General features: G+C 37.5%; 1 protein-coding gene across 7 annotated transcripts in view; it reads right to left on the bottom strand.

Annotated features, from left to right (window-relative positions):
* Positions 1 to 21,427, bottom strand: part of igfn1.1 (immunoglobulin like and fibronectin type III domain containing 1, tandem duplicate 1) — a 30,180-nt gene extending 8,753 nt beyond the window's left edge. For 2 of the 7 annotated variants that reach the window (XM_035949010.2, XM_035949005.2), the window contains exons 1-14: positions 21,268 to 21,427; positions 15,700 to 15,785; positions 14,415 to 14,450; positions 8,983 to 9,102; positions 7,183 to 7,325; positions 6,964 to 7,063; positions 6,776 to 6,820; positions 5,551 to 5,584; positions 5,233 to 5,416; positions 4,972 to 5,085; positions 3,568 to 3,736; positions 2,671 to 2,943; positions 1,698 to 2,513; positions 1,086 to 1,190 (exon numbers count right to left, since the gene is read on the bottom strand). In XM_035949010.2, coding sequence (XP_035804903.2) covers positions 1,086 to 1,190; positions 1,698 to 2,513; positions 2,671 to 2,943; positions 3,568 to 3,736; positions 4,972 to 5,085; positions 5,233 to 5,416; positions 5,551 to 5,584; positions 6,776 to 6,820; positions 6,964 to 7,063; positions 7,183 to 7,325; positions 8,983 to 9,102; positions 14,415 to 14,450; positions 15,700 to 15,748 — 2,188 coding nt within the window. In that variant the 5' untranslated portion in view covers positions 15,749 to 15,785; positions 21,268 to 21,427. Of the gene's footprint in view, positions 1 to 1,085; positions 1,191 to 1,697; positions 2,514 to 2,670; positions 2,944 to 3,567; positions 3,737 to 4,971; positions 5,086 to 5,232; positions 5,417 to 5,550; positions 5,585 to 6,775; positions 6,821 to 6,963; positions 7,064 to 7,182; positions 7,326 to 8,982; positions 9,103 to 11,200; positions 11,308 to 14,414; positions 14,451 to 14,766; positions 15,674 to 15,699; positions 15,786 to 21,267 lie in introns of those variants that run through there. The other 5 variants (XM_035949011.2, XM_035949008.2, XM_035949006.2 and 2 more) reach the window with 4 other exon arrangements.
* Between the last annotated feature and the right edge of the window lie 1,364 nt (positions 21,428 to 22,791).

Consider the following 22,791-nt stretch of genomic DNA (forward strand, 5'->3'; position numbering starts at 1 on the left):
TAGCACATGAATGAAAGTGTGAAATGAAATTGTCTGGGTGACCCCAAACTTTTGAATGGTAGTGTATAGCCATGAACACGCCTCCAGCATTGGTGGCGCTATAGTGCTACACGCTTGGTGAAACTTGGTGAAACAATTAGGGGACTGTCCTCAATCAGTGTGCCACATGTCTTACTTCTTAACTCCTCTACTTACTAATAACTACACTTCCTACCTTGTGTTTCTCTGAGCTGCAGTAGATGTCAGCAGAAGAAGATGAAGGATGATGTTTAAGAAAAGGTACAAACACAATGGGTGCTTATGTAGCTTTGTTGCATTGGTCCCCACATAACCAACGTATGCTCATGTACAACAGCACAAGGACAAACATGAAAACACACACATTATATACACAAAACACAAATATAGACACACATCTATATTTTTATAAAAGATTAGATGAAAGAAAATGCAGAATTTGGCATAGCATTTCTGCACCTTACTGCACAAAAACAAACATTTAACAAAATGCAGACATTTAGAATTGTGATTTATTAATCAAAACTTGCTAAATTATTAATTGGCTATGTACCAAATTTAGCAGATAGTTAATAAGTTAACACTTAAAGCCCAGGGTTTTCAACTGTTTCTGGACTGAAAACCATGTAATCTGTTAAAACACACGACACATGAATACTATACTGTTCTGTACACTTTGTCAGCTCTAGACCTGCAAGATTTTTTTGAGAAATAATAAACGGAACTCATAATTCATCTTATTTATCCTGGATAAAACTAATTCAATTATTTTTGTTTGACAAAATCTTCCTGGGATTTGTTCATATGCACCCCATGGAGCTTTAAGCTAATCATCCTGTTAGCAGAGCAGAGCAGTAAAGAGCTTTGCAGAGTGTCAGTGGCTTGTATGGTTGATAGTCGGCCTATATACAATAATTGTTAATGCAGCTTCATTAACAATTACAATGTATAATGAAAAAGTTAGGAAGTGTTTAGAATGCCCTACAGTCGTGATGTCAGTCATTTCATTGCCAATGACTTTCTAGTCAGTAAGCTGTTTGCAGCATGCGACTTTTGACATCTCTTACCAACAACAGCTTCTTCAACCGCCACATTTTTCTTTTTTAGGCGTTTTCCTTTTTTCGCAGATTTTGCACCTTGTCGATTTGTAGTTTCCTCATCATTATTATCCCCTAATAGTAATGATAAATAGCAGTTTTATACAGAATAGACATTGTTCTGAATCTATACAGAACCTTATGATGACTCCACTCTCAATAAACAGATAATTTTTTTGAAGTTCTTGTTTTTCATTGTCCTTCATAAAAGTATAACTGTTCTGTCAACCAGAGCTATTAATTAAAAATTAATGGACGTAATGATTAGAAAAAATTAATAGACTTAATAGACAGTGACACCACCATCAAGACTATTGTAAAATGTAGACAAAAGAAATACAGAGAGGACAATTGTCAAAGTACAGAAAAACAACAATAACAAAATACATATATGCTCTTCTACTACTGTTGTTAATGACAGTTAATCATTTTAACTTAAAATATTGTCTTTAAAAAAATTAAGACATAAAAAAATTTTCTTTTTTTAAAATAATATACCACATCTTAATTAAATTTAATAATAAGAGCAATTTGTCATTAATATCAACAACATGCATATTCCAGAATGAATAAAATTCTCACCTGTCACTGTATCCGGCACAAGTGGACCGTCTCTCTCACGTTTTTTGCGTTTTCCTCCTTCTCCTCCTTCTTCTCTTTCTCCACCGTCTTCTCCTTCTCCTCCATCACCTCCATCTCCTCCTTTTTCCCCTTTTCCTCTTCTTTTTCCTCCTCTCCCCCCTTCTCCTCCATCTCCCTCAATATCTACATCAGAATCTTCAAATGAATCAAAATCTTCTTCGTCAAAATCTTCTCCATCAAAATCTTCTCCTAAACCTTCTCCGTCAGCACCCCCAGCCCCTGCGCCACTCCCATCTGCTCCTCCGCCTGCACCACCACCAGCTCCTCCACCTGTACCAGCTCCTGCAGCCCCAGCAGCACCCCCAGCACCCACTGACCCTGCTGCACCCCCAGCACCCACTGACCCCGCTGCACCACCAGCACCCCCAGCACCCACTGACCCCGCTGCACCACCAGCACCACCTGCAGCAGAGCCGGCCCCACCAGCTTCATTTTGCTTGGCTCTCTTTGCTGCAGCCGCAGCCTTGGCAGCTGCTGCCCTCTTGGCCTTTGCAGCTTCCTTAGCTGCTGCCTTAGCTGCAGCTTTGGCCTCCGCTTCAGCCTTCTTGGCTGCTTCTGCTTCAGCTCGGGCAACTGCTTCAGCAGCTTCTCTCTCCTCTTGGGCTTTTTTAGCAATTTCCAGTTTTTCTTCCATTTCTTTCTGATATCTTTCTTGCTGCTCCTTAGCTATTTTCAGCAGATCCTCATCATTGCCGCCTCCAGCCATGGTGGTTTTACGAGCTGCCTTCTTGCCCTTACTGGCAGGATCTTTGTCAGCTGTGAAAGATAATATGCATGTATTTGTAGTTTTTGGCTGATTGTTACAATCAGAATTTAACAATTATTCTGTGTCAGGGTAAAGGATCTGCAAGATGTCCCATATTTATGCAGACAATTAGTACTGTATAAGAAGAACCTCCCCAAAGATTCTTACCTTCAACTACAAGCCAGGCATTGCAAGATTTGATTCCTGCCACAGCAGCGTAGATCCCAGCATCCAATGGCAGACAGTCTCGCACAATCAACTTATGGATAAGCTTATCCTCAGATACAGTGATTTCGTGTTTATCACCATTAGACAGAGGAGTGTTTTTGCCAAACCATTTGATCTCATTCATTGGTGCAGTTAGCACACACTGAAAGAGGGCATCCTCTCGTTCTTCCGCCTTGACCTCTTGTATTTTGACTGCAAAATCAACTTCAGGCACTGCAAAGTTTCAAAAAGAAAAACAAACAAACTATTCAAACTCTTTTCATTTATCTAATCCTTTTTATACATTGCTTGTTCTGCTTAGGGTCACATATAGCTGGTCTCTCTTATTGTGTGTATTTAATCACAGTTATAATAACTCTTAATAACCTTAATGCTGAGCTATATTATGTACACTGCCATTCAAAAGTTTGGGGTCACTTAGAAATGTCCTTATTTTTAAAAGAAAAGCATTTTTTTCAATGAAGATAACATTAAATTAATCACAAATACAGTCTAGACATTGTTAATGTGGTAAATGACTATTCTAGCTGGAAACAGCAGATTTTTAATGGAATATCTCCATAGGGGTACAGAGGAACATTTCCAGCAACCATCACTCCTGTGTTCTAATGCTACATTGTGTTAGTTAATCATGTTGAAAGGATAATTGATGATTAGAAAACCCTTGTGCAGTTATGTTAGCACATGAATAAAAGTGTGAGTTTTCATGGAAGGCATGAAATTGCCTGTGTGACCCCAAACTTTTGAACGGTAGTGTAAATATTTAGAAATATACTCTGGAAAGTAGCAGTATGCACTTAAATCTAATCTAACTGTAATACTCGACTGGAAACATACCTTTAAAATCTGTGGAGAATACATTGACACCCTCAACATCCACAGAGTAGAGTCCAGCATCTTCTGTACCCAGTTTTTTAATTGTGAATATGTATTTTTTTCCAACTTGTTTTAAACTATGCTTCATTCCTTCGCTGTCTTCTTTGGTGAAGGGAACCATGACGCCATTCTGTAGAATTTAGAGAAATGTAGCATTATCCTAATGATAACACAATGCCCGTCCCCAAAAAAAGTCGCACACTCTAACATTCCATCAGACCGCCTTTAGCTTTGAGAATGATACACATTTGCTGTGGCATCGTTTCGACAAGCTTCTGCAATGTCACAGTATTTATTTCCGTCCAGGGTTACATTAATTTTCTCCCAAGATCTTATATTAATGATAGGAGAGTCGGACTGCTATGCAAAGTCATCATATCCCAAATATTGTCAACGGGGCTGAGGTCTGGACTCTTTGGAGGCCAATCCATGTGTGAAAATCATGTCTCATCCTCCCTAAACCATTCACAATGTGAGCCCCATGAATCCTGGCATTATCATCTTGGAACATGCCCATACCATCAGTGAAGAAAAACTCCATTGATGGAAAGACCTGGTCATTCAGTATATTCAGGTATCAGCTGACCTCATTCTTTGGGAACATAACGTTGCTGAACCTGACCAACCCCAGATCATAACCCTAAACCCCCACAGGCTGGTAGACACTAGGTATGATGAGTGCATCACTTCATCTGCCTCTCTTCTTACTGTGATGCCACCACCACTTTGGAACAGGTTAAATCTGGACTCATCAGACCACATGACCTTCTTTCAGTGCTCCAGAGTCTAATCTTTATGCTGCCTAGCAAACTGAAGCCTTTTTTCTGAGTAGCCTCACTGATCAGTGATTTTCTTAGAGCTACAGTTGTTTAGTCCCAGTCCTTTGAGTTCCCTTCACATTGTGCATGTGGAAATGCTCTTACTTTCACTATTAAACATAGTCATGAATTCACCTGTTGATTTCCTACGATCATCTAAGAGTTTGTTCCGACCACATTTGTTCCTCAAAGATGATGGTTCACCACTATCCTTCAAGTTTTAATAATGCGTTAACCTCATTTTAGTAGTTTCATCTCTTTAGTTCTTTGCTTGATGAAAAGAAAACAGATTAATATCCTTTCCACGTCCACAGGATATGTCTTCCTACATGGTTGTTTAAGAAATGAGAAGCTCCTCACTGCATCAGCTAGGGTTAAATAAGTTGTTGCAGCTGAAACATATTCATCACTGCAGTAATTATCCAATGGAAAGCTCTTACCTATTTGCTTAGTTAGATCCAACAACATTTCTTGAGAGGCAGTGTATAAAAACACAAAACAAAACAAAACAAAACTGCAATAGTAACATAAGTAGTTCATGCCTCACCTTGTACAGGAAAATTTTGCTGCTAGGATCCTTGAGGTCCATATCCAACTCAATTGTTGCACAGTCATCGTCATTGACTTCAATATGTTTTAGTGTACTGATGTGTGAGACAAACTGTGGCAGATATGAACAGGTAAAGATATACAAGTATAATAATGTTCAAGCATCAAAACTACAATGTATCTGTGAAAAAGCAGAGCATAAAGGAATGTTTAAGGTATTGGAGAAGATCCTGAGTGAATGAATGTTTAGGCTGAGTACCTCTGCAATCTCTTCCTCTCGCTCTTTTTTCATTTCAGTAAGTCTCTTCAGCATGCCACGGAAGTCTGTGATGCCATAGTCAGAACAGATCTTCTCATAGTCTTTCTTTTCTGCACTAAGCAGAATTTCCCAAACCTTCTCCTCTGGCTCCATTGGCTTTTCCTCACGTGTTCCATCTGGATTACTGCAGAGTGAGAAACTGCGTTAAGCTCCACTCATCAGTGTGTTTTTGCTAAAATAATTGTTCTTGTAGGAATCACTGCCATAAAGAATACACTATATTTTAACAAACAATTAAGTTTACAATTTTTTGCTTACCGTTTTTTTAGTTTTTTTCTGAAGTCCACTGCATCTGGGGTACCATAATGAAAAACATTGGTCTGTCACTGAATATGTGTCGGATGGTGTTTCAAACAGTAGTATTTTCAAAAGAACCGCTTTCATTTAACTTCACTGATGGTTTACACACAGGACATAGGTTGAAGAAGAAGCATAAACTAACTCCTAATGATAGCATCAGTGCCTTCTTAACAATGCTTAGACCAGAGAAGGCTGGGAACAAAGTCCGTTCAGATCTGCGTAATCAACCTCAACATAGATCCACAGCCACAACAACAGCTGCATTCTGAGAGCTGATGTCCATAATGTTGGTTCACTTCAAAAACGAGCTGTTGATTTGTCAAATATCAGTGCATGGTGACACTGCACTGATGTGACAGATGCACCACGGCAGGCAGATTTTTCCATATAATTCCAATTAATGAATAAAATGTCAAGTTGCAATGAAAATTTATGGGGACGGGATGTAGCAGAAGAATTGAGCTGCTTTATCACTCCAAGTACTGATATTTTTTGATGAAAGCCATCAACTTCCATTCATCTTTGTGCACAGCTGATTGCTAAATCTCTAAATGTGTTTTTTGTAAAAAGATGCTAAATGTACTTTTAACCCTTAGATGCATATGTGGGTCACAAATGAACCGTTGAGGTCATTTTGCTGAAATATCTTTGTAATGAAAAGTTGTTATCATTTCATATTCCAGGTATTCCTCAAAAACATGTTTTTGATATCATTCCATTAAAATTTTTAAGTTACCTTTTATACTTTTTTAAAGAAATTACAACATTTGTATTACTACCCCAAGCTTCCATAAGTGGGTCAAAAATGACCCACATTCATTTCTCATAGAATTCCATGGAAACCTGTGATTCTTATCAGTTGTGGCTGTCAGGAATATATTTACTGTGAACCACACTTGCTATGTCAATCATGTCATTGATCACAGAGATTATTATATACGGAGTGCAGCAACAGCCAACCAAAATGACAAAAATGACATAAAAACACATTGATTCTTACACAGGTCATTTTTAACCCACTTGTAGAAGAGTATACAGTCTAATCATTCATACATCTAAGGACAAATTACATTTATTCCATTTTTCTGCCTTTGATATTTGTGTCTAACAAGGGCAACAACAGTTTGCTTCAGCAATTAGTACACTTACAATTATTGAAGTCAAAATAGATTTGGAGCCTCACCTTCTCCTTGGACCTTTTGAAGTTCCTTAGTCTTAGAGAATCCAACTGTGAACAAGCAATTAAACATAACCTTATTTTTTTGCACCTGTTTGGTACAATTCAATATCCCAATCATGAGGATATGTAATGCAACTGTCATGCAAAACATTTGAGATAAGCAGTGATTCAGAGAATAGTAGTAATTCTACCTGAAATAACATTCAAGACAACAGTGCAAACAGCCCGTCCATATTCATTGGTTGCAAAACACTTGTAGGTGTCAGCATCCTCTGGAGCGACCTTAGGGAACTAATGAAATGCAAAGAGACTCAATGTCATTTTTATTGTCTTTCAATGCATATTAAAGATGCAGGTTTAATTGAAGATTGCAATCATTTGTACCTTGTGAGCGCTTCTGTAATGCTTACCTCAAGGGTGTGTTCATGAGATGCTTCGTCATACTTTTGCAGACACACATCAGGGTGAAACTGTATTTCTGCATTGGCTCTGCTCCATGTTACAGCAGGTGTTGGAGTGCCCACCACTATGGCCTTAAAGACTCCAAATTTACCTGTAATAGAGAATTGAGGGCTTAATCATTGGTTATACTGTATTCAGTGCATATATTTTTAATAAATGTGCCTATTGCTGACATGTGACCTTCACTGCATGCAGATAATACCAGAAAAATCATGAGATGCCGTTTATAATGTAATAAAATTTTAGATCTACTTTGAATTGCAGTTTATAGCCAGCACTTACCTTAAACCTTGGGCCACTATTGCACACACCTCATGTCCATTTCAGGACTATTATTATATATATAATATATTATTATATATATATATCAAGTGTGTTTGAAAGGGCATGAGTGTCCCAGTTATGAAGCTTATCCTAGTTTTCATCATGTTAGCATGGAGCACAGAGTCTGTAGGGGCATACTCCTGTGACTGTGTAATCTTCATTTAATATAAATTCAATGAATAATTTAATAATATGGTTGTAGTTTAAATTGTACTTTAGCTCTAAATTCCTCCCATTGCCAACTATATTTAAGTCTTATTAATAAAATATGCAAATTCTGCTGATTCATTGCTGCCAAAGTAAGCCACTTTCACTGCCTCCACTGTTTGTGTTTCTGTTACATTCAAGGTAGTTGATAGTTTTCAGTAATCTGGATCAAATGGATCTTTTCTGTTTCTTCTATTTCTTTTGAGACTACTGCACCTAGCACATGTACACTACCGTTTAAATGTTTGAGGTCACTTAGAAATGTCCTTATTTTTGCAATAAAAGCAATTTTTTTTCAATAAAGATAATATTAATTAATACATAGTTAATACAGTCTAGACCAGGGGTGTCAAACTCATCTCAGTTCAGGGGCCACAGTCAGGCCAATTTGATCTCAAGTGGGCCGGAACAGTAAAAACACAGCATAATAACCTATAAATAATGACAACTGCAAATATTTCCCTTTGTTTTAGTGCAAAAAAGTACATTCTGAAAATGTTCTCCTTTAATGAACTATCTTTTTACAAAACATTATGAGCAAACTCAAATTTCTTAAGAAAAATACATTCAATTTTGACAACACCATGGCTTAGTTTAGCATCTACACATTACAACTTACAGTGTCTATAAAAAGGCACAAAACATTTAGTCACAGGTATCTGGAAATGAACGATGTAGTCTTTTAGTGTATGTAATGTAGTGTAGTGTATGTAAGAGCGTATCCAGGTCTCTGATGATTTAATGCAAAAAAAAAAAAAAAAAAAGCACCCAATTACAACCATTATGCCCCATGCTAACATTGTGATTGATCCAAACTGTAAAAGCCAAATAAGGACCTAATACTGAACTGATAATATCTTTTTAGAAGATGTTTTTGTTTTAAGCTACTTCAGTTTTACTTCTCAAATGCAAAGACATTGAGAGCAATTGCAGTTCACTGTCTTGCATACTGTTTGTGTCCTCCCACCTTCACCTCCCAGCCTCCATGTTTAGGTGTAAATACCTATACAGTACACTGCTTTCTCATCAGCAACTTTCACCTTGACTTCTTCATGTTTTTTTCTAAACTTTTGTTGTGTAAATCAATGTTTTTCCCTTTTATGTGGAAGCATACATGATGAAATGTAAGCTTTAGGTCAAATTGTGTTTGACCTGAAGGTTGTTCAGTGACGTGATGAACCTGAATCTTTCACACAGAGGAAAATTTTAAAACTTACCCTCTTGAATAGTCAAAGCAATAGGTTTGCGGGTGAAATCTGGAGTTGACATTCCTTCTGGAAGTTCCTCTTTAAACTGCGTTATCATGACACCGGGCACTTTGGACTTCTTCTTGATGCCTAGCCGAATCAAAACATATTAACAATGAGACAGGCTTTATATTTCTGTTGGAGCAGTTAAAGATAAATACTAATAAGCATTATGTGTAGTGAGAAAATGTTAGGACACAATTAGAAATATCCTAAAATATACAGTATGGCCACTTAAAACATGAAAGTTAGAAAGACTGAATTCTGAGATGTCACTTCTGTAAATCTGTGAAGTCAATTATTGAAGAAAAATATTTTAATGAAAAGCTAACTAAGTCTGTATCCAGATTCATTTAACATGAACACAAATCTCAAACCCAGACAAATTACCAATAAACACTTCAATTTAAATTTTAAACACAGTCACATTAAAACATTTGGTCAAGAGTATATCTGAAGAAAGGGCACATTCTGATGTAAAAAATCCACAATACCAGACCAAAACTGTGACCACTACATGACATATCAGTTAACAGAGGAAAATGTTTTGGTGATTATATAGTATTCTCTTGTACAAACTGCAATCAAACTAATAATCCTCTCTCAGCCAGCTCAGTCATGAAGTTAAGTGTTATTTGGTGAGTTGGGACTTTTTGACCCTGCTGATAGTTTGTTGAACTTGCTCTCATAGTTTGCAAAATAAATCCATTGCTCTTTTTGCAAGAACAAAAAGTGCAAGTAGGTTAATTTGCATTCATGTCTCCAGTGTATTGACTGACACTGCACACTCGCAACATGTTTAACATGGAGCATTCATCATAGGAAATACATAGTGAAAGACCAACAGCAGGGCAGGCATTTAGAAACCTTTTTTACAGGGGCTGTCAAATTTATGCACCCAGCTGACCATAATTTGTTTTTAAGTAATGTAGTCAGTTTGCTTTATTGATGTACTTGGATAACTTTATGGGCCTGTTGAGTTGATGTAATAGTGGAGTTTTTCCTCCTGATATAAACATACACTGCAGGTGACTTTGTTTATTACTCTGGCAAAGAGGCAGAGCCTTGGCGGAGTGATGTGACGATTGCCGTTGGTCTGTCTGTGTACAGCATTACTCAAAAACAGACTAATGGATTTGGATGAAATTTTCAAAAAAGATCAAAAATGACACGAGGACCAAGTGATTGATATTTGGCAGTGATGGGGCTTATAGTCTGGATCCAAATTTTTTTTTAAAGATTTTAGCTGTCACAAATGATATGATGACTGGGCAGCTGTGGTGGAGTACTGCGCTCTCTGAGTGCTTTTCTATTTAATGTTTCAATCCTAGTAAGCTACTAATATAATAAATTGTGTACTTGCCATCAATATCACTGTTTATATCACTGAATATGTGAGTAGAGACTTTGTGTCTGTATTAATTACCCTGCCAAGGAACGCGGTGGAAGTTATGTGACAATCAGGGTTGGTTTGTCATCACTCAAAAACAGACTAATGGATTTCAATGAAATTTTCAGGGAAGGTCAGAAATGACACAAGGACCAAGTGATTAGATTTTGGCACTGATGTGGCTTATATTCTGGATCCACGGATTTGTTAAAGATTTCTGTATCATTGTGAGATAGTGACATGGTGACATTGTAACCATGACAACAAGTGAACATTACATCAGCCGCCTGCTGACGATCACATGCTTCCGATCCTGCTACAAATCCACAATTTTTTTTCATTTCATCTGTCGGAAATCATACAATGACTGAGCAGCCTAGGCGGAGTACTGTACTCTCTGAGTGCTTTTCTTGTTAGAACATGGGACAAGTGATATTCAGAATAGTTCATAGATATTTCTCTCTGGCTTCACTGACTAAAGTAAAGGCAACAATTTATTTCAACTATATAACATTATATGGTCTTGGAAAGACATCTGGAATTTACTAAAATATATATTTGGGATTTTCGGTTGTATTATTTTGTTAGCACAGTTCAGTCTACCTTTGTGAGAACCCAGAACAGGAAAGACTCTCAGATTTTCCGTTTATGGTCGGGACAAAAAGAAGAATAAAATAAAAATGAGGATCTGTCCTCTGCTGTTACTGGGTATACAAGGCTTAACCCAACTCTGCAGCGTCCAGCTCATCATTTTTGCATAGATCCCAGAACCCCCCGAGAGTACTGATATAAACTAACCCTCAGCAATCTCGAGGAGAGCATCAGTGAATGCTGATCACAGGGGCATAGCTGGTCCAGGAATATCAGGTCTTTAATTATTTTCACTTGCCGTGAAAAACCTGTAATAGGCAGAATGTTAACTATAGTGTATACGGATTAAAGAAAAGAATGCATGAGCAGACAGCCCCGTTTTTTTGCAGTGTAAAGCACATTGGAGGTGAATTGCTTGTGGCAGGTGCTAGTGGACAGTATGTTCTGTGGTGTATGCAGCAGAGCGGTGATGAATTTACACTGGTTGTGCTGCTGTTAACAAGCTGAACGTTCACACTGTGGAATTGTGAGGATGATGCTGACATCATCAAAATCAAAAGCAACATGTTTGCGAGGAAAATATTGATCAGCCTTTGAGTGTAGAATAGCAATTAGAACTGCATGTTTAAGCCAGGCATTGATTTCATGGGTCAGTCAGCAGAAAATGGAATTTAAGTGGCATAAATTTGGTGCAAAAAAGATTTGTAAAGCTCCTGTCATCCTGGAGCAGACTGAATATGACTTATGTGCTTGATAAAAACTGTGGGAAATGTACATACTATATTAGGTCATACTAGGTCACTTTTCATTACACTGATCATAGCTGCCAGATGGGTAAGGATACATACATGACCACTTGCATTAAAAAGCAGAATTTTTTTCATTCAGTTCATGGTTGCAGCGGGTAGCTGTGAATAACTTCTTTTATAATATTCCTAATGTGCTGGAGGACTCCCAGTTCTCTTTAAGCCTACCAAACAAAACTGTTGCTTTATTCCTGTGTGGAGTTGTTAATTTTAATTTATGTTCTGTCTTTTTATTTGCTTGTGCATGGGTTTTCTGACGATGAATTCCTACCAGAATACACATTCCTAACAAAGCAAAGATTGATTTTATGAACTTCAATAGAAATATAAGCAGTGAATGGAATTCTTCCTTCAGATCTCCAGTCCTCCTCCTTATTTATTCATTCACTTTTTATTTCTATTTTACAGTATGATTTATTAAGTATAGCTGTAGAAATGCATCACTTGTATTCTTGAATGAATCATATGCACTTTGTATATTTGTCACAGTCTTTACCACGAAACTACAAAGAGGTAGAACAAACTTATAGAGGATATTAGAGGATTTAATTTTTTTTTTCATTCTGACCAACTCCAAAACTGCACATTAATTGGAACACTGAGCTTTTCCTCTGCTGTCCTTTCATCTTTTGAAGTTTTATTGCTTTTTAGATTATTATTTTTTAATTCCACATATTTTATGTCCTATAAAGCACTTTGAGAAATGCCTGTGTATATGTTCAATGCTTTATAGGTGCACTTGGTTTGCCTTGACAATAACTAAATATACAAAAGAATAAATGGATGGTGTAAAAAAAAAAGTACATTCAGAAAGCTTCTAATAGTTAACGTACTGCAGATTCTATGAGTATATCTGAGTGAGGATGATTACAGCATTGTTGTACACAGTATTGATTTTTTATATCTATTCCAGCTGCTGTATTTAAATTTCACTACATATTGTCATAATTTTTTCAGATGCTGTTTGACAATTTGTGTAATGTACAATTTTTCATTAAAAAAATAATACAGTTTAAACATTAGTGCCTTTTAAACTCCAAATTACTGCAGTCAGAGTTACTGCATCAGACTATGAGGTTACAAATCGTGTTCTATAGTTGATGTATCTGTTGAAACTTTCAGCTGAATGAATAAACTGAAATTAATGTCAGATTTTCATGCTTTATCATCCATTAAGGCAACGCGAGTCTGTTAAAGGCACTAAATATGTGTTAATTCTTTGACTCTTTTTCCCTCCAGTTTTTTCACTCTTTCATTGCTGCTATGTTTTTAAAAATTAACTAATTTTGTCATATATTCATATTTCCATCGTGACTGGAATAAAATTGTATATATAACCACAACTGTTCAAAAGTTTGGGATCACCCAGACAATTTCATGTTTTCCATGAAAACTCACACATTTATTCATGTGCTAACATAACTGCACAAGGGTTTTCTAATCATCAATGAGCCTTTCAACATCATTAGCTAACACAATGTAGCATTAGAACACAGGAGTGATGGTTGCTGGAAATGTTCCTCTGTACCTCTATGGAGATATTCCATTAAAAATCAGCTGTTTCCAGCTAAAATACTCATTTACCACATTAACGACATCTAGACTGTATTTCTGATTAATTTAATGTTATCTTCATTGAAAAAAAAAAGTAAGGACATTTCTAAGTGACCCCAAACTTTTGATCGGTAGTGTATGTGTGTTTATATTTATTTTTATATTTATTCAACACGCACACACTGAACCTACCGTGAACATGTTCGGAGTAGACTAAACTAACTCTGAACTGTTCTTTACAAACTGAAAATTCTGTTCCCCATCTCCAGATTCAGTCACAGTCGTCATGCCTGCTGTCTGAAAAAAGCCCCTGGACTACAACAAATTAATCTCAGTGTTTATTTCTTGACATCCACGCTGAAGATGTCACTTTTATTTTCCTTGTTTTATTTCATGTTCAAATTCAAAGACCACTTTCATCTAAGCTAGTTGTGTACTTGTGTTGCTTCAGAATAAAAAAGTTTCAAAGAAAATCTAGAAAGGTTGATTTAAAGGGGTGTCTCAGTTTACATTGGTAGTCATCATTTAAAGAAATGCAACCACTAATATAATTTACTGCTAATCTTTTTACTTCGACCAAATTCATGCTGTTTGCAGTTTATCGTTGTTAACTGAAATGTTGAAGTTAATCATGTTTAAGCTGGGGGCACTGGGGTGGCCTGTCAGATCTGATGGATTCATACAGATCATCTGTTAAAGCTGTCACTGTAGAGCAAGTTCAAAAATGTATTGAGCCTGAATTGTGTGTTGTACAGTGCTAATCAGAACTTAGACGTTTTACAAAAGTGTCATTTGTCCTTTATATGATAAGCTAAACACATGGCAATCAACCGCAGTGCCCTCGAACAACAGCCTGTAGTTCATTTGGAGGATGTTGGAAATGTCACAATGAAATGCACGTGTTGTGACACTGAAAGATCTATCATCCAGTGTGGATGACACCTTTCAAGGAGTGGTGAAGACCACATCATACATGCAACTCACCCAACATGGAGTCATGCATTCACAGAAGATGAATCGTTTTGTGCGATTCGATTTTTTTTCTTTTTTTGCTCCCATACCTTTGTCGTCTGGGTGAACTCCCTCAGAACCGTCGACTTAACACGCAACGTGACACGAGAGAGGGAACAGGACAGGTAAATAATAATCCTGACAAAAGCACCATGGCAGGTTGGAACTTCGACAGGATTATGGACACATAATAAACATAAAACACCACAATATACAGTATATACCCCAGGAATGGGAAGCACAAACACAGACACAGAACTAAAGCCAGACCAGAATATTCAGTCACACAACAAAAGTTGTTAGGCATAGACAAACTGTAATACAGTATGTTAGCAGAATGGTGTTACAGCAGCATGTAAGTAGTTGTGCTGCACAACTGCTGATTACACTGAACTCTCTTATTCATTTTCTCATGGCAGACATCTGAGGATGATTCCTGCGCAGTGCTTGAGAGAAATTATGTGCAAATACTTGAGGAGAAGCAATTTGTGGGAAATTAATTTCAAATAAGCCTTCATTTTGTCTTCTGTCAAACGAGGACACCTTTTCATTTTTCAATTCTCTCTCAGATGTTTTCCTCCACACTGATGACTTTGTTGATCATCCTTGTTACCATCAGCTGCAGCCACTGCTGGTTTTTAGATGAATCCTGAGGGAATATTCTTTGTATCAACACTTTCTGTCTTCAGGACATGTGAGTGTTGTTGTTTTTAACATGCTTTTGTTCAGTGATTACAGCTCGTTTTCGTCTCATCATCTGGTATCTGTAACATCTCTGATCTTCTCCGTGAACAACATCTTCATAGCCTTGGCAGGGAGAAGCTGATGAATTATAGCTTCTGCGACGGCCAAACACTGTATTTTTGTAGTGGCATGTCGCATTTGCTGACACAAGAAAGGCCTTTGCTGTCAAGGTTTCTCAAATTTATGGATGATAGTGCAGAGATTTGAAATCTTGATTATTATTTGGAATGCTTCTGTCCAACAAAACAGGTATACATGGAGCTTCTCTTCATTTTGAGTCATCAGAAATGGGAGTACCCAACTTGACAGCATTATTCAGATTCCTTGGGTGTTCCATGTCTTCAAAAAAGATGCCTTTTTTTTTAGACAAGACACCGACATTATATAATCCTGGACGTGGCAGATTTCCCAGGTGTTTTCTTGTCTTGTAGTTTCATTATTCTTGATACAACACCACACGACTCTGTCATGCATTGCATTTAGCTGCATACTGTGCATCAGATGGATCCATATCATCATCATTTCTGGGATAAGAGAAAATACAGGAGGAGACAGCTCTAAAACCAACCTCTGATGGACTTGTGCACTTACCCGCCTGCCCAGCGGCAGTTTGATCGGTCACCTTCGACTTTTTCCACATCTTGGTTTCTTCTTGAGCTCTGCTGACTCAGAAGGCTCTGCAGCAAAAATGACATAAGATAAAAGAGGACATCTTTAGCACATCACACATGCACGACTTAAAAGGAAGTCAGCGCTAATGACGGACATTCTCTTCAGAGTTTGAGGTGTCAGCCTTTTTAATTTTGGGATTGGCTATGCTTTTATTTGCTCATTCTCTTTTTGAAAATGTAAGCAGATGCCACTCAGTGGTTTTCACAGAGTTATTTAAAACTTCAGGAGCTACTCTAAACTGTTCATATGGTGTTTTCAGAGGCATGCTGCTCCTCTGCAGCAGTGCAGTTACTCTAACCAGTCAGTAAGAGGCAGCAGCCAGTGTCATTTACAATAAGCATTGGCTTTACCATGGGATGACTGGCCGCCTCTGGGGTCCTTTGCAGGGATGTGTTAATTGAGTACGGATCTTACTGAAGCCTTATATAAACAGGGTGAAGAGTAAGGCTTAGTTTTAAAGTACTGCACACAGAGACACTGGTATGGCGTCCTCACCCACCACAGTCTACTAGTAATTTAGGGTTCAGGTTGAAAAATATACAACTCTATAGAAAAGGTTTAGGTGCTAAAAATAAGAATACTTTTAAAATATCGTCATAAATAGTTTATCTATTTATGACAGTAAATTGTAAATTCAGTAAACAGACAAAACCTATATCAAATCAGTATTTCGTGTGACTACCCTTAAGCAGGTACACTAACATTCAAACGTTTGGGGTCATTTAGAAATGTCTTTATTTTTGAAAGAAAAACATTTTTTTTAATGAAGATAACACTAAATGAATCAGAAATGCAGTCTAGACATTGTTAATGTGGTAAATGACTATTCTAGCTGGAAACTACAGATTTTTAATGGAATATCCACATAGGGGTAGAGAGGCCCATTTCCAGCAACCGTCACTCTTGTTGTCACTCACATGTGTTCTAATGCTACATTGTGTTAGCTAGTCATATTGAAAGGCTAATTGATTATTAGAAAACCCTTGTGCAATTATGTTAGCACATGAATAACAATGAATAAAAGTGTGAGTTTTCATGGAAAACATGAAATTGTAGGTTGTTCCATGAATCCTTGAAAACTTTCCACAGTTCTTCTGTGGGTTTAGAATGTCAAGGTCTTTTGTCTCTACATGGAAGCCCAGACTGATTGATTTGGCGATGCTGAGGTCAGGCCTCTGTGTCTGTCTGTTGCAGGAATCTGTCTTCTTGTTATTGCTGAAGATAGAAATTGATGACTTTGTCTGGATACTTGATGCTGTTCTGTTGCTGCGGAGTGATTTAGGAAACCTTTCTGTGTGACAGATAAAAATCTAAATATGTCCAAAAACTGTAGTCTCAATGCAGTTTTCCCCACAATTTCAACCACATCTGCAATTTTACATTCAACTAATTAATATACTTTCCCTAGACACTAAATTCGCCTATTCAATGTAATGGATTCCAATACATCAGATGCACTAATAATTCTGTATTCTTGAAGCGTTTGGTTATTCGACACTGTCTGAAAGGGGTCATTTCATGTTTATATCTTTTTCCCATTTCCCATTTATTGACAATGGCAGTGGAGATGCAGACAGACGGAGTGGACAGAGTGATGGGAATATGACATGCAACAAAAGGTCTGGCTAGCCAGGAATCAGACCATTGCAGTTATTTAGTATGAGGTGTAATCATTTGACCAAAGAGTGTCCCAACTATATGTTTTGCTGGACCGCCTTATATATAAATGCGTTTTTAATACTCATTCCCTCTCATGTTTGTAAACATGTTGGGTTTCTAGAAAGTTAATGCAGTTCTGTTAAACCCCACTGCATCAAGAATAAACAATCACTTAGATTGGATTTTTTCAGGCAAAACTGAATGCTGCTATCAAGAATTTATGGCTGAGCATTTGTTGACATTAGATTTTATGAGAATACCTAATGTACCAAAGAGGGCAAGAAATTATGATGTACTTACCCACAGATACACAGTAACTGTCCAAATAAACAATATTATAGTACTTAATCTGAGAGGTAAGAATTTATTTTCTACAGCATGTTGTTGGATTATTATTATTTTTTTTAAAATTAAAGATACCCAAAGAGTTTAACATAGAAGGTGCAATGTGATACTTGTGATGATCACTAACTGATTCATGTGACACACATTTAAAGTGCTACATGAGTCAAGTCTCCAGTCAGTTATGAACAGTCACATGTACGTCATTACTATTTTTTGTTCTTGTAAAATCTGACCTAAAGACTCTCATGTTAAGAGGTCGTAACCTTCTCATTGGATGGAAATTTAAAGTAGGTGTGGTTACATGGAGGCAATTAATGTTATTGTCATATTAATACTTTGTAGCTCAACACAGATTTTCAGATGATAATGATGATGTGAGGAGGTGAGTCCTGTTTGAGTTCTGCTTCCAGTGTGAATAACATTGTGTTTTGTTCTGTTTTTTCCTTATTTGCATGGAGAACCTAATATTGCTGATATTTATTTTTTCCTTCTTGATACAGCAAATTGATGGTTTTGAATATTCCAGCTACTGTTTAGATCATGACTGCTTTCCTGCTGCAATATCTAAAACAAAACAAAACAAAACAAAACAAAAAAACAGCCATTTTTGTGCTTTTGCACGAACAAGATGTAACTTTTTTTTTTTTTTTTTTTTGGCCTTTTTGTCGGCTTTTTTTTTATTAGATAGGCGCAGTGAGAGAGAGACAGGAAACAGGGGAGAAGAGTCAGGGGAAGACATGCAGCAAAGGGCCGCAAGCGGGAATCGAACCCGAGCCGCTGCGTCGGGGACCAGCCCTGTACATGGGTCGCCTGCTCAACGCGTTGAGCTATACGGGCGCCCAAACAAGATGTAACTATTGATTGCATGATTCTTATTTGCATTATCATATTAACCTATTGTAGCAGCATGCTGCATATGCACTGAACCTGGATTAAATGATAAACAGTTACACACCCATTCAGAAGTTCGGGGTCATCCAGACAATTTCATGTTTTCCATGAAAACTCACACTTTTATCCATGTGCTAACATAACTGCACAAGGGTTTTCTAATCATCAATGAGTCTTTCAACACCATCAGCTAACACAGTGTAGCATTAACAATGTCCAGACTGTATTTCTGATTAATTTAATGTTATATTCAATGAAAAAAAATGCTTTTCTATCAAAAATAAGGACATTTCTAAATGACCCCAGATTTTTGAACGGTAGTGTACATGGTTTCAAATTTGAAGTTTATCTCTTTCACTTAGACGTCTTTTTTGAGAGATCAACACCCCAAATTTCAACTAAACTGTGCTCATGGGAGATAGTAGCTCATCAAAAGAAGCTATTTGATTTAAAAAAAAAAAAAAAAGATTCCCAGCATCCAACCCTTTTAAATAATTAAATGATCAACTTTCTTTATGTTCAGACTGTATTTGACAGTTGTACTAGATGCTGAATTGAAATATTTCTTTAGATTTTGAATATTTACAGTCTGTCCTGATGTCCCACTGAAAATAAAACCTGCCATCTTGGAAGTGAGTGTTTTATTTTTAGTTGTACACATGCTCCAGCATATGTTCAGAAGAGTTCTGGGCTCCAGCAGTGATCTTGGCTCTTGATGAGTCTCGAAAATGAAGTACGTAACACATATGGTAAAAGCAAGAAACAGCCTGCAAGGGGAGACATCTTGGCAGGAGGCTCTTTGCATTAAAGGAAACCCACTCCGCTTCCCTTCCACTGAACAGTTTCGTCGTTTCATTTTTATTTTTGTGTTTTAATGTTTAGCTTTGGCTCTCATATTGTTTTTCATAATGAATTCTGACTTGTGTGGGAGGAGATGTTGTAGACAAAATAACTGTCAATACATGCTGAGCATCTGTCTCAGTCGCTGTCCCACAGATATCAAAGATGTATGCTGCAGGCTGCATTTCAGTAAATACTTCAGCTGCTGTAAAATAAATAAATAAATAAATAAATAAATAAATAAAATCCATGCTTTTTAACATCATTACATATAACCAGTATGTAGGCAGGCTGGCTGTCACTGCAGGCAAGATTAAAATTAGAGATGGGCTATCTGAAATGCTGGACCACTGTAGCAGAAAGAAAATATATCCAGCGCTTCACTCTCAGTCTGAATTTGTCCTGCTAGTCACTCTCCCATGTGTCCTTATACTATCCATTGTTCATATTGTGATTTTATACATAGGCAATGTCTCACTCACTCACTCATCAGGCACAGTAAGAAAAATGAGCTCTGATATAAGAAACATGAATGTTTCTTATGTAAGGAAATATCTTCATTCAGTTGCACATTGCAGCTTTTGATGTTACATGAAGTGCAGTTTTCTAAATAGATGGAAGTCTGTAGAAAAAGACATTGGAGACTGCACAGCACACAAACAGATTGTCTCATGTCTCAGTTGTACGTGACATGTTTCAGTGAATCTGCCACCCACTGCAGATGACTGCACCACTGACCACATACTCTGAAAATGGCATCTGGTGGCTTCTCAAATGTCCTTCACTGCATTTTTCCACACGTCACCAATTGAAGCTGAACGTACGAGACGGAGAGCGATGTTAGCTGTGTAACTCACACAAAAGCAGGCCCGGTGACAACATCTTTTGGTGTCAAATGAGTGCTATAATGGTACTATTTAAACTTCCCAGTGGATTTGCTCTATGTGTTAGAATTTCTGTAAGTGAGCTGACAAGTTAATGCATTATATGTCATTCAAAACATGTGAGAAATGCTTAGCCTATAGCACTCACTGTGGCAGCACACAGCACTGTGCACGCTGTGATCACTCTTTAAACAACTGTCAGGGACAGGACAGAGTGGTATGTGCACGTTGGAGACAGAAGTATAGAGAGGACGGTGTCAACTATAGCTCTGTGTGTTTCTTTAATGTGAAAAGAAATCCTATTTCCTGCCAAAAATACAGCCCACTCCCTCCATGCAGCTCCCTGAATCTCAGGTTCCGTATTGATTTGATCTAAAGTTAGTCATCACCCAACAACCTCACAGCTCTAACCACACTGCTATGATTTAGCTTCCCAGATTTAAAACTGTGAAATTCAAACTGAGAAGCCTGCAATGCCTTGCCAAATCTGTGTCCTCTATGTAATTAGATCCTGTACATTTTTAACGGATATCTAGATTATTAACATGTGAACATACTCTGTAACAACTGGAACAAGATGGCAGCAAAAATTCTGTTTTCTGTAACTTTATTGCTCTTTCAGCAAGCTCAGATTTTTAGAAACATGCCTGCATTCCACATGCATGTACAATTGGAGTGTTTTTACTGCCTCTGTGCACCTGCTCACAAAATGCTGACACCCTTCTGATGCAAATAATAATGGTACAGATTGTGTTTATCCTAGTTATCTTCACAGGTGCTGACTTACAAGAAACAGGCTCATGTAAACCATTTCTCATCTCTGCTCAGTACATTTTCTCATCCAGCCGTGATTCTGAGGGCTACCTACCTGCTCACAGTCCTCAGTGCTATCAGCTCCCTTCCCTTTCAGACAGCAGTCTGGTGACACTGTGCCCTCTCCTAATTTTTTCAATGTAATAGATCCTTCTAGCAGCACGCTTGATGCTCCTCTTCTGCCTAGACTCAGTGACTGCCAAAAGCTGTTTAGGCTTTTTTGTATTTGTAGTGACTCCAAAGACATTGGAGGTTGGGTGGGCGGTGAAGCAGGAGGGCACTTTGAAGGGTGGGTCAGGGAGCAGGTTAAATACCTCTTAAAGAATCGTTTGTTCTCATAAACCAGATGTAGGGACACGAATGAGGATAACGTCTGGCTGTTTGCAAGCCTGAAATCGAAATATATATGAGTTCACAAGTTCAGGACTAGATCAGTGTACACTACACAAACAGGATCAAGTGATCAAGTGAGCAAGTGATCCTTGAATTCTAAAGTTTATGACCATGTTTCTAAATTGTTCTTAAATGACATGAATTAGAATGTGCTGAAATAAAAAAAAGTAATGTAACAAGTGTGGGTTGTTGTCTTGTGATTTATTCATTTCTGATAAATACATGTGACTTTCAACTTATAATACAATGGACATATTAACAATGCATGTGATTATCAGGACACACCATTCAACACACTTAAATTACACACTACATTTGATATAACCTGTGAAAGAACATTGCATAACATCAGACAGAGCAGTGAGGTGGATAGTTTCAATAAAATCGATATTTTTCTTTGGCCAGAGTTGATGTCTTAGCGCATTTCTAAATTTATAAACTGATTTTGGCATTCACTGGAAATAATCAATTCTCGACAGCTGGGACACAGTAATTACCATCCTGCCAACTTTCATTAGCAAAATACAGAATTTCTAAATGGCCAGTATTGATTTAACAAACTGGGGTGGAAACATTTATGATCCTGGGTAAAGTTTGACGTCCGCAGCAAAGTGTCTTCTTTGAAAATATGAACAGGCGACACATTAGAATTGAAATGAATATTTATCATGTAATATTAAATAAGAGTTCTGCTTAGAAATAAAGCAGATTATAACAAAGCCCTGTTTACATAAAACCTGCAGATGCACCTAAATCAAGGTCAAACGCTGCAACATAAAATGCTTTTGTCCCCTGTCTTTTATTACACGCTCTGGTATGCCACTTGCATGTCATGCCGGGAGTTGTTGCATTATTTTAGGACTCGCTGTAAGCGTTGCCAGCCACTGTCCACTGAGGCGGAAATAAAGAAGTGAAGCGTACTGTAGATGCGTCACATTGTCTCCTCCCATCGGGTGTCACACCAAACATGAGGCAGCTGTCAGGAGTCTGTGTTCCTTCGAACATCTGAAACCTGATCAACAATGTTTACAAGTGTTAGTAACTCCAACAAAAAACATCCTTCCCAGAAATACACATACAATAAATGATGCTATAATAAAATACTATTTGCCGTACATGCTGCCCAGAATAGACTGATGTGTGCCAAAGTTAGTTATACTTCTTCAGTTACGCCATTTTAAAAAAA

Source organism: Amphiprion ocellaris, chromosome 5 (genome assembly GCF_022539595.1).
Source record: "Amphiprion ocellaris isolate individual 3 ecotype Okinawa chromosome 5, ASM2253959v1, whole genome shotgun sequence".
Lineage (NCBI taxonomy): Eukaryota > Metazoa > Chordata > Actinopteri > Pomacentridae > Amphiprion > Amphiprion ocellaris.